Below are 12,263 nucleotides of genomic sequence, written 5' to 3'. Positions count from 1 at the left end.
ATATATGGAGATCCCTGACATATTAGGCCTACTACAGAATTATGTGGGTCTGACCTCAATGGACTCCATATTTGGACCCGGACGATCTTTAGCTCCATATATGGATCCAGCAAAGACATCTAGTGCTGGCATCAGTCTAATGTAGTAGGCCTACTCATATTATGACATATTGTGACATCAGTGAGATGTAACGAGCACACAGCCAAGCACTATATAGAGGGTGGCCATTACCCCTTGAGCTCAGATACAAGCAGTACTCATTGTGATGTGAGAAGAGTGACAAAGAAGAGGGACAAATTAATTAGGGATTTTGAGTGATGGACAGTATCTGGTGGCCAGTGCTGCAAGCCTGCTGTAGAACTGCTGTAGAACAATAATTATTCTCAGGGCAAGACACTCAGACCTTATGCCTAAACTTCTTTGCCTTTTTTGACTATTGTGAAAAACATTTTAAAATACTTCAAATAGCCGATCTACAAGTTGTGAGCTTGTACAGTAGATCGGCTATTTGAACCATTTCAAAATGTTTTGAGTTAGGAGGTATAGAGCGGCAGTAGCACTGCTGGTTATTCTGAGCACTTTTATTTCTATTTTAGAACAAAGAATTTAAGGTAGGTCTTATTTGCTAGTACTTTTAAATGTTGTATTATCTGCTTTATTCATGTTGTCTATTTTTTCAAAGTTGCGTAAAGGGACCACAGTGGAAATATTCAAATCAGATTAGTTTGTGTGCTCCATCTCTACCATGAGATGTGACTACTCCCTGGAAACCACTGACCACATCCACCAGCCCCAGTTCAGTTTCACAGAAAAACACACGTCAAAAATAGATAGAGGTGGGGGCGCCCGCTGGCCTGGTGGTCAAGGCACGTACCACATACTAGGCTATGATGCCTGCTGGTGTCGCCGGTTCGATTCCCGATCCGGACGACCTTTGCCGCATGTCATTCCCCATCTCTCTCCTCATTTCCTCTCAGTCTACTGTCCTATCGAATAAAGGCATAAAAAGCCCAAAAACAAATCTTAAAAAAAAAAATAGATTGAGGTATTCTCACATGGTTTGAATCAATTTAACTTCCAATGTTTCATTTAAGTTCAAAGAATAAAACAGTGATAATTTGTATTTTTGAGCGGTGCTAACCGCTCCTACGTCTGGCTTTCTGGCTAACGTACGCAGAAACCGACATCACCACAGCTGATGTCATGGACAGAACGGCCCATGCAAGGAGATATGCACGTGTGTCGTGTTTACTTCGCACAGATGCAATTTTTTTGTTTCATAATGAATCATTAACCATATAGGAAATTGTTTCAAAAAGGTAATTTTCCATTTGAGAGGACACAGCAGAATATGTACTGTATTTAGCTTGGCAACTGATATTTATAGATCCACTACCAAAAATCAAGTTTTTGTGTGGTTAATGAAACACACCCATATAATGAGTTCCCTATCAGGAAAGAAATATGACAATATATTTTACCAAGCCATTTTATGCCCCATTATGCATGTATAATGTATTGTAGACCTATACATTGTAGGTTATATAAAAATGTAAAAAGGAGAAGCCTAGCAAAGTTGCAGAATTCACACAGCTCTTAAATTTGTCACATTTACCTACAGTAGCTATGAGAGTAAATTATTAGCACTAATACTAAAAACCTATCTTAACATATTCAACCAACATTTCTTCAGTATATAAACCAGAGGAGGAGGAATTAGAAGAATGACAGAGGAGTACATTTGCGTGTGAACTATCCCTTTAAGTGGTTAATGTCTTTCAAATGCAGTTATTTTCTCATGCTTTGAGCAGATTTCGGCTGTTACAAGTCATCCAGAGTCCTCATGGTCTTCTGGACCCAGGCGAGAGCAGGGTCCATGCAGAGGCGTGTAGACTTCACTGTGACCACACTGTGAAGACAAGAAAATATGTTATTGGTGGTGGAAAAAGCACCATGTAGAAATACATGTTAGAAGTAATACAGTATGTCCAGGATGCCTGCTGGCCTAGCGGTCCAGGCGCATACCACACTGATGCCTGACAGAGTGTCACGGATTCGAGTCCCGTTTCCGACAAGCTTTGCTGCGTGTCACTCACCATCTTTCTCCCCATTTCCTGTCAGGTCTACTGTCCTATTAATAACGCCATAAAGCTCAAAAACTAGAAGTAAAATGTCCAGAATAAAACATTTACAAATGTATCGGTATCAAAATGTAGCCTACTTAAAGGGGTATTTCACTTTCAAAAAAACTTTTGGTAATTTTATCATCTAATCAGGCTTTTATGAATACCCTGAACAGTTTTTAATTTGCTTGATTGAATATTTAGATATTTGATGTAAATGTTACCAGGCCCTCCAGGCCCAGGGCCTCTCCCCACACACACCCATTGTAACTTCAAACTTCATTTAAACCAATAAATGAAAACAGTTATCGAAAAAACACGGCCTGCTCACGTATTAAGAGGGTATTATGAGTCACCAGAAAAAATAATGGGTGTTTTTAATGAATCTATCATGGTTAAAATGGAGTTTGAAGTTACAATGGATGTGTATGTAGAGAAGCCCATTGGGGAGTTGCCCGATGTCGTTTTATTGAAAGTGAAATATCCCTTTAAAGTACCTAAAGTAGAAAGTATTGTACTCATTATGCAGAAAGTCCCATTTTACAGGTTTTCAAATGTATGACATGTATAAAAATCTTTAGAAAATAGCAGATCTGGCCTACTGGTCCAGGCGCATACCACTTAGGCATCGCCACATTAGGCATGGATGCCTGGCGGCGTCGCCAGTTCGATTCCCAATCCAGACGACTTTTGCCGCGTGTCGCTACCCCATCTCTCCCCCCTTTTCATGTTAGTCTACTGTCCTACTTGTGATCCTGATCCCATAGAGTCTATTTTCAAATGGCCGAATTGTATGGCTGAAGTGGGTACTGTATGATTTGTAATAATAATCAAAACCTACCAAGTAGCTATAAACTAACGTTTTCAAATAATAAATGTGATAGAGTAAAAGTACAATATTTGCCTATATTTGTGGAGTGGAAGGAAAAGTACTGAAAATTGGAAGTACTCAAGTAAAGTAAAAATACTTGTGTGTGCGCACACACACATAGTATACAAACACAGCATATATTGTGTACATTAATCCAACACTTACACGACTCCCGCCTTTGCACACCTGCGATCAGCCATGTAATAATACTTCAGTTTGTCGATCTTCACTCTCTTTGGGTAGAATTCGGAACAGCAGTCAAAAGGCCCATTTGCATCTGCAAGAAATATTGGGTGTAAATTATAAATCATATAAAAATCGCTAAAAAGGTTGCATTTTATGACGCGACCTGAAAAGAGTCAGTGTTGTCCTGTGTACCTGTAATGAACACTGTGCTCTTTTGTCAAGAACAAAAACACATTTGTAACTTTGACACAAAAAAAGAAAAAACATGTACATTAAGCCATTTAGATCTGTGTCACTCTAGATTTTAATCACTTTAACCGTTAATGTATCCTTTTTTTTAAGATTTGTTTTTGGGCTTTTTGCCTTTATTGGATAGTACAGTAGACTGACAGGAAATGGGGGAGAGACAGGGAGCAACATGCGGCAAAGGTCGCTCGGATCGGGAATCGAACCGGCGACACCGACAGGCATTGATGCCGAAATGGCAATGCCTATATGGTATGCGCCTGGTCCACTAGGCCACCAGGCGCCCCTGTATGCTTTTAACTTTAAAAGAAATAGCAGATATACAAGCTCACAGTGAAAAATCAGGAACATTTTAGTGAATCTTTGAATCTATCGAACATTTGTAACTCAAATCTTTCTTTCTCAGGGTCCATGGAACAAAATATTTTGAGATGGGGGGTCCGTGGTCAAAAACATTCTAAGGGTCCAACATTTGAGCACCAGTGATAAAGAAACATGTTTTTCTCAGAAAACCATTAGGATTTAGAAGAGATTTATTTTTTGGGTATTTTTCTTAATGGTTTAACTTACTGTTGGCGGTCACAGAGCAGTACAGAGCAGCTCCAATCAGGATGCAAAGCAGGGCGATGTGACGGCTTCTCATGGTCACAAATTCTGCAGAGGATGGATGGATGGATGGATGGATGCAACGGAGACCAAGACAACAGCTCTCGTCAGCCACTACAAAAGGTGTCTAAATAAAAGATCGTCCGTGCTGATGTTTATCAAGAACAAAGAGCAACAGCAAGACGTGGGAGGTGGGGTGTTGTGGTCAAAGGGGGCGGAAAGATGCTTTATGCGACAAACAATTTCCACTCGTTTCAAAAAGGTTAACAGAACAAAAAAAAAGAAGAAAGACCCTGTGTATCTCGCAAAGGAAGCGCGTGTGGTTAAGCTCACGTTCCGTTCACATTATTGATACCTCTTTGCATGTTAAATTCTAAGCATGACAAAGTGAAAGACGACAAAGGGAAGGCAGAATATTGTCAGTGACAATTCTTATTTACTAGAAAGCCATTTGCTTCAAAGGACATCAAGACACGGGACATTAAAACATTTGTAAAGACAAATCGAGGCCACAACTGCTCTTCTTGTTGAATATGTACAGCTCTTTATTTAATAAAACTGTAATATATTTATATATATAATATGTACACACTTCAAGTGAAAACACAGATCCAGTGTTTACCAGTCTGCCCCCTTTCCAACTACAGTATATACGTATCTATCAGTCCAATCCTCTCAAACAGAGATGGGGCCCCAAGAAAATCTAAAAGACAAAACACAAATTGCCCAAGAAAAATAACAGACAAATCAGACAAACAATTTTAAGAAGTGTCATTGCACATTTAACCAAGCGGAACAGGGCATTGTTGACGACGTACGATAGAATGCCGTTTGTCATTTCTGTGATACGAGGTGTTGAGGGGACATATACTGTTGGCTAGTATGCGGGGGCAGGGTCGTTTCATACATAGGCCAGCCTTTACTGTAACAATCAAGAGTAACAAACTTTTTTTGTACATCGCCTTTCTCATTTCTTAGAAATGTCACTTAAGACACAAACACACATTTCAAAAGCAACACACATTTGCATTGTGAATTAGTCACGTGCAAAAAATAAAAGAAAAGAAAAAAAGACTAAAACCATGGTTAATTTAAATTGCAAGTGATGACACTGTGTCTTTGTCATGAGGCACAAATAAAGGCATGTGTGCAAACAGCTTTATTGCAGTAATGCAGTGCTCACCACACCGGGGGAGCGGGGAGAGAGGAGTGCATCGAGAAAAGTGATCCAAACGTCTGTGTGCAGGAGGACATGTGATGAAAGCACAAACAGCAGTACTGCCAGCAACATATGGATTAAAATAACAGTTTTTTTTTTACTGTATGCTCGGCTTGCTCGCAGACAAAATGAACCAGTACTATGATTTGGAGTGAGCTATGGCTATTTAACCCACTGACCCACAGATTCTAAAAACACGTTGATTCTAAAATATATATTTTTTTTTTTTTGAAAAATCTTTTATTTCTGATTCTAATTATGTTTTTTTTTAATCACGTTGCTATAATTTGTTGCTGTCGAGTGGAAACCGTGTATGTCAAATACCGTTCCTTTTTTTTATTATTTTGAAAACCGTTTAAAATAGTGAAAATAGATCGCTTGTAGATCTGCTATTTTAATCACTTGTGTGCGACACTCATATGTGATGAAGTAGGGCTTTAATTTATGAGTTAAAAAAACACACATTTGAAACTTGGAGATGGTTTCTGCTCGACAGAGTCAATATACAGATAGTAACAACTAAAATGACACGGATGCTTTCCCGGATTGAATAGGTATATATATTAACAATGACATATAGGCTTTCCAGGTCTACATGGGTTCAAGCACAAACAGCGCTACTGCCAGCAACATAGTGGATTAAAATAACTTAAGGGTTTTTCTTTTGTGTACGGTAGCCTATACACTGTATGCTAGCAGCCAAAATGACAATTGAGGGCCCAGTACATTTGATTTGGAGTAATCGTCATCACACACATTCACCATCTATTGGAGCTCTAGCTATTTAAGAATGGAGTAGACATCGAGGAGAGCTAAATGTAATTTATGGATACATTACTGCACCTCACACCCCAAACCCAGAGGCTCATATGTTTTACTTAAGATGTGAGTGAAACCTTGGGTGCTGCTGGGCTGTTGGAAAACACAGCTAGCTCTGCCCCCCCTAGCAATGGCAGGCTGACTACAGAAATCCTATAATCCTTCCGTTAAGGTGCGCGTCAAAAGTGACATTGTCACCGATACAGTATTGACCAGTACTTGCCCCTGTAAATGGACAACTACTTACTCCTTCCTCTACCCCTGATGCTGAAAGTCACAAACTTCACAATCACCTATAACAGATTAACGGCCGAATCATACTTCAGCGTACAATCACTTTGCTTGACAGACTTTCAGCAAATGTACGACAAAGTGTAAATCTCGCTCGTTAAATTCGGCTTTCTTTTTTACGTTAGGTTAGTTAAATTATAGTATGAGACATCAGCCAAAACAAGGCCTGTTTCAGTTCAGTCTTGCTACAAATAAATAAAACGTATAAAGTGAGGAACTTGACTCCATAACAAAGAGGTCGCAGTCAAGACCAAGACCCAAGCGAAATAAAACATGAAGACAAAATAAAAATCTGAAATGGACCCATGAAAAGAGAGGTGGCCTGATATATGCTGTGAAGTTTTAACCGTCCGAGAGGAACGCACAAGCACACTGTCCAACCAACCACCCATTCTAGCTTCCTCTTTCGTAAAAATACACCAGCAGAAAATCACTCCATTATCCAGGCAGCTTAGGCCCTCTTTTAAGAGGCTTAAAAACACATCTTTAAAAAGTAACATTGCGATGCTCTTCGAGACACAAGAGAACATCCGTTTAGATCGTCAATGTAAAAAAAAAAAAGGTTCCTAAAACCCTTCCGTCTCCTTTTCAAGTGAGTGAGCTTCTATCCAATAAATAGCAGCCTACGGCTTGGTCCTTGGGAAAAATGTTCTTCATGGAACGGCGTAGAAAAACATAAAGTAAAACCAAATGACATGAACGACGCGTGAAAGTCGTGGCGGCCGACGAGTTTCGATAAAGAACCTCGCCGTACCCGTACGAGAGGCGACAACTCGGCGACGACACGGCGACAACTCTGTGACGATAGAGGTTCGGAGGGGAAAGACGCGGGCGGGTAAGAAAAGAGAAGAAGGCAGAGCGAGAAGAAAAGGCCGTGAGAAGGTCAGAGGTCAGAGACGGAGAGAGACGCGGGGGGACAGAGAGACACAGAGGACTGCTCTCTCCAGAAATGGAGAGGTTAGTCGATACTTCGACTGTGTCCCATGGGGGGGGAGTCAGTGGCAGAAGACCAGAGACATACATGACGTACGTCGTACATACAGTACAGTACAGTACATTACACACAGGATACATTCTTCGGGCTCCGCCTGCTACAGTCTCCCAGGCCGTGAGCTCGGGCGGGGCACAGTGTTGGGTGTAGTTTGGGGGGAGCTGGAGAGGGGAGCTGTAAGGCCTCATTCCACCCTTCGCCTCCCGGTGTCTTTTCGCAGGCCCCTCCCGCCTCCAGACGCGCCGGCCACCCAGTTTGTGGGAGAAAGGCTCCGGTGTGAACCAGAGTGACTGAGTGGGGTGTGCGTGTGTGGTGGGGTGGAGTGGGGTTCGTTTTGTCTGCTAGACCCAGGCAGCCAGTCTACAACCAGAGACATGTCCCTGGGGGGTAAAAGAAGACTGTTCTAGACCTCTCTCCCAGCTGTAGATTGGGTTCAAGTATACCGCCGCCAACGCAGGATGCGTGCTGTGTCGGCCTGTTCAGATTCCAGTGACTCTGGGTTGAAGGACAACTGGGTTAGTGCTGGAGCTTGGAGTCATTGTGTGTGTGTGTGTGTGTGTGTGTGTGTGTGTGTGTGTGTGTGTGTGTGTGTGTGTGGGGGGGGCGGTAGTGGCGGTTCCTTCGTGTTGATGTGCTCTCGTCTGGTCAGCGCTTCAGAACAGGGCTGCCTCTCTCCTGCTCCTTCATCAAGGTCTGCAGAACCTGAGGACATATGAGCGGAGAACAGGAATTCATTGTGTTATTGTGCTAAACCTTATGTTGGTTTGTTTACTGTTGATTGAGAAAACAATGTTGCACATTAAGTTGATCATCTGGGGACCGCCCAAAATAATCTGGAGACCCCCCTGGGGGTCCCGACCCACAGGTCGAGAACCACTCTCCTATGGTACCACATGAATACAGCATGGAATTGTGCTCCAATGCAGAGTAATTAACCCATTCAGAACGGGTACACATTATGGTGTATCATTATTTTATGCTTTAACTATTGAAAAATAGCAGATATACAAGCTTGTAGATCTGCTATTTTTGAAAAATCATGAAAATTAGAATTTTGACCTGATTCTATAAGTGTCTTTTGAATCCTTTTAAGATTTTTTGAAAAACCCTATATGTTTCTATGTCAGCAATCTGGACAGCAATCGTAAAAAAAGGTCCTTTTCACTTAACTGGAGCGCAGTTAGTCTGTTCTTGAGAGACTACTAAGTCAGGGTTCTCAAAGCTTTTCATGTGAAGGACCCCCAAAATGATATGTATTTGGCCATGGACCCCCATCTGAAAATATTTAGTTCCAGGGACCACCCAGAAGCAAAATTTGAGTTACAAATGTTTGCTTTGAAAATACATATAGTCAAAGATTTGCACACATTTTCACAACTTTTTCAAAAATAGCAGATCTACAAGCTTGCAGCGTGGCACTCTGTGCCACGCTGTGAGCTTGTATATCTGCTATTTTTCACTGGTTAAAGCATTCAATAATTCTAGGCCTAAATGGGTAAAACGGTCCTCGATATGAAAAGGGTTGAAAACCACTGCTCTACACATCTTTCCAGTGGTTATACCTGCGGCCACTTGCGGTTGCGGCTGTTCATGTGCACGGCGGCGATGTTCTGGAAGAGCTGCTCGGCGGGCACCAGGTCGGGCAGGCGGGTGAGGAACTGGGCCATGTGGATGAAGTCCATGCAGGTCAGCACCTCCTGGTAGAGGCGCAGCAGGCCCAGTGCCGTGCGGAACAGGAACTCCTCGCCGTCACGGCAGAACACGTCCCACACGCGGCACGCCAGGTCCAGGGGAAGGGGCTTACTGTACAGTGTGAAGATCCTGGAAGAGAGACGGGTGGCGGAGAAAAAAAGTTCACTCCGTTTGCAGTGTTGTAACGCAGTGGTTCTCAACCTTTTCAGGACGCGACCCCCAGAATAATCATATTTTAACTGGGGACCCCCACCCTGAAGAGCACTAAGAGCTGAGGCATTACATTTTGTATAACACGGTTCTATTGTCAAAATAGCAGATCTACATGCTCTTTTGAGCATGTACAATAATTTCTGTCTCTAATATTTGACAATAAAAAGTCCTTAAATTGTCACTTTAGAAATGTGCATAAACCCTCTCTCTATACACTTAAAACGTAACATTGGTTTGTTTGGTGTTGAATGAAAAAACAATGTTGCACATTAAGTTAATCAACTGGGGATCCCCCAAAATAATTTGGGGACCCCCTTGCGGGTCCTGACCACAGGTTGAGAACCACTGTTGTAACGGAAGGAAGATGTCGGGCCAAAAAAAGAAAAAAAGGAGACCAGACAATATTCTAGGAGGTGAAGGTTATTCTTTATGTACATGATATCATGGGGAGAAATACAACAACGCTCAGGTCAGTTGGAACGGCAGTTCTTCCAAGAGCACAGGGTAGAGATCCTAGTTCTACTGTAGCTGCTTCAAGAACAAGCTGAACCATAATGACAGGGCGGAAGAGGGCCAAGGAGGGCCAGGTGGAGGGACACAGTCCAGAGGAGAGGGTGGCAACATGGTTCGACCACTTCCAGAGGCTCCTGGGAACATCAGTGGAAGAGGGAGAGGAGGAAAATATACCGACAGTCCTCCAGGGCCTGAACATCGACGATGGACCCTTCACAATCAGCGAGCTCGCCAGGGCAAAATCCACCCTAAGAGAGGGAAAGAGTGCTGGGCCGGATGGCATACCCCCAGAGGTCTTGAAGAACTGCGACCTAGACAACCTCATCCTAGACTTTTGCAACAATGCTCTACAGCACAACAAGCAACCTGAAATATGGTCTCTGTCTAATATCATCCCGGTGCCTAAAGCTGGAGACCTCTCAAAGCCAGACAACTACAGAGGCATCAGCCTGACATGTATCACTGCTAAGGTCTTCAACCGAATGATACTGAACAGGATACGGCATGCCATCGACCCTCACCTGAGAGAGAACCAAAATGGTTTTCGAGAAGAGAGAACAACCGTAGCACAGATCCTGGCATTAAGGAGATTAATAGAGGAGGTGAAAAAGAACAACCTAGCAGCTGTACTGTGCTTCATTGACTTCAAAAAGGCTTTTGATTCTATCCACAGAAGCAAGATGGTGAAGATCCTTGAGGCCTACAATGTCCCTCCCAACATTCTCCGGGCTATCGAGACCATGTACGCAAAAACAAGGGCCAAAGTGGTGACCCCAGATGGCAGCAGTGAGGTGTTTGACATCCGAGCTGGGGTAATGCAAGGAGACACCCTAGCCCCCTACCTCTTCATCATAGTTCTAGATTATGCGCTCAGGAAAGCCATAGGGGGACGGGAACAAGAGCTTGGCTTCACGCTAACACCAAGGAGGTCAAGACGGCATCCCGCAGTAGTTCTGACAGACCTGGACTATGCGGACGACATCAGCCTGCTCTCCGACAGCATGGAACAAGCACAAGAACTCCTGAACAGGGTGGAGATAGAGTGTGCCAAAGTTGGTCTCAGGCTAAACGCTAAGAAAACTGAGGTTATCACCTATAACCTACCTGATCACTCACCTCTGACAACAACAGAAGGAGCTGTGTTGAAGGAAGTCAAGGACTTCAAGTACCTGGGCGCATGGGTCGACTCAACTGAGAAAGACCTTAAAGTAAGGAAGGCACTCGCTTGGAGGGCCCTGAACGGCATGAACAGTGTATGGAACTCTAACCTCCCCCGCCAAATCAAACTTAGCTTCTTCTTTGCAACGGTGGAGTCTGTTCTCCTCTATGGCAGTGAATGCTGGACCCTGAAGCCAACCCTGCAGAAGTCTCTAGACGGGTGCTACACTAGAATGTTGCGTGCAGTACTCAACATCAACAGGAGTGCACATGTTACAAACGAGAGCCTGTATGAGGGAATACCAAAGGTAAGCGAAAAAATTGCCACCAGAAGAATGAGACTAGCAGGACACTGCCAAAGACACCAGGAGCTTCCAGCCAGCAAATTGGTACTGTGGGAGCCAACACACGGGCACCGGCCGCGAGGACGTCCCACAAAAACATACGTGGACATACTCAAGGAAGACGTAGGGACACAGAACACCAATGAGCTGGCCAGATGTATGGAGAACCGAGATGACTGGAAACAACGATGGAGGGCTCGTCTGAGGACGACCTAGATAGATGAACCATAACAAAGATAGGCTGTACCAAAACAATAGCTACTGTATCAGGCCTAGTGGAGACATCTAGGCTCTTACAAGCTACCAAATCATAATGTATTGTAGAAGTATTATACGTGAAGGTAAATATAAAGGTTAGATATAAGCAGCCAGGTATATCATTTATTCCTCAATCTTCAGCTAAGTTTACGCTCAGATTACAAGTTGTAAAAGAGTGGTTGTAAAAGAGTGGGTGACACTCTGAAATTTCTTTTCATTTCACTCCATTATTCAGGGGCTGAGCCAGGCTAGGTGAATAGTTATTTTCTGTACAAAATATGATAGAAAAAAAAGAAAGATGGGAAAAGTTAGATGCTACATGAGGCAGAACGTTGTATATTTTATAAAGCTGATGCACACGTTTCCTCTTTACTGTTATCTCAACAGCAGGTGTTTCTGTAGCGTAGGATAGAGATCAGCAACATATACACATAACCCCCCGCCTCCCCCCATACACATCCTGTCTTCTAAGAAAAACCACATGTTTAGCTGTTAATGTCATGGTCATTGCGTAATATCGCGGATAAAGAAATCTAGCATTTTGCATTGCCAGTCCAACACCGGCAAAATGTGGGCAAGGAAACGCAAAGACGTTCCCGGGAGGCCAGACTCACCAGTCAATCAAATAAATATCAGGGGTTAAGCTGTTTTTCTTGAAATGTGCAAAGAGCTTTGGTAGGTTTTCTTCAAAGAACACTTCAAACGCTGAAAAGTACGTCAGCATCTGTGGAGA

General features: G+C 43.0%; 2 protein-coding genes across 2 annotated transcripts in view; both read right to left on the bottom strand.

Annotated features, from left to right (window-relative positions):
* Positions 1-1,463: 1,463 nt before the first annotated feature.
* ccl36.1 (chemokine (C-C motif) ligand 36, duplicate 1) lies at positions 1,464-4,138 on the bottom strand. The gene is made up of 3 exons (XM_080742021.1): positions 3,997-4,138; positions 3,160-3,271; positions 1,464-1,909 (listed from the first exon to the last, which is right to left on the bottom strand). Exons 1-3 carry the CDS (start codon positions 4,067-4,069, stop codon positions 1,822-1,824), a joined length of 273 nt encoding a protein of 90 aa, XP_080598147.1. The 5' UTR covers positions 4,070-4,138; the 3' UTR covers positions 1,464-1,821.
* A 3,735-nt stretch (positions 4,139-7,873) lies between these two features.
* Positions 7,874-12,263, bottom strand: part of tbc1d14 (TBC1 domain family, member 14) — a 70,949-nt gene continuing 66,559 nt past the window's right edge. Inside the window, exons 14-16 of the mRNA XM_080742370.1 lie at positions 12,145-12,254; positions 8,915-9,173; positions 7,874-8,054 (exon numbers count right to left, since the gene is read on the bottom strand). Of these exons, the coding sequence (XP_080598496.1) occupies positions 7,998-8,054; positions 8,915-9,173; positions 12,145-12,254 (426 nt within the window). The 3' untranslated portion in view covers positions 7,874-7,997. The remainder of the gene's footprint in view (positions 8,055-8,914; positions 9,174-12,144; positions 12,255-12,263) is intronic.

This window comes from Nannobrachium achirus, assembly GCF_963921795.1.
Source record: "Nannobrachium achirus genome assembly, chromosome: 14".
Lineage (NCBI taxonomy): Eukaryota > Metazoa > Chordata > Actinopteri > Myctophiformes > Myctophidae > Nannobrachium > Nannobrachium achirus.
Note: the sequence above shows the minus strand (reverse complement) of the source record. Positions and strands in the feature narration are given on the sequence as shown.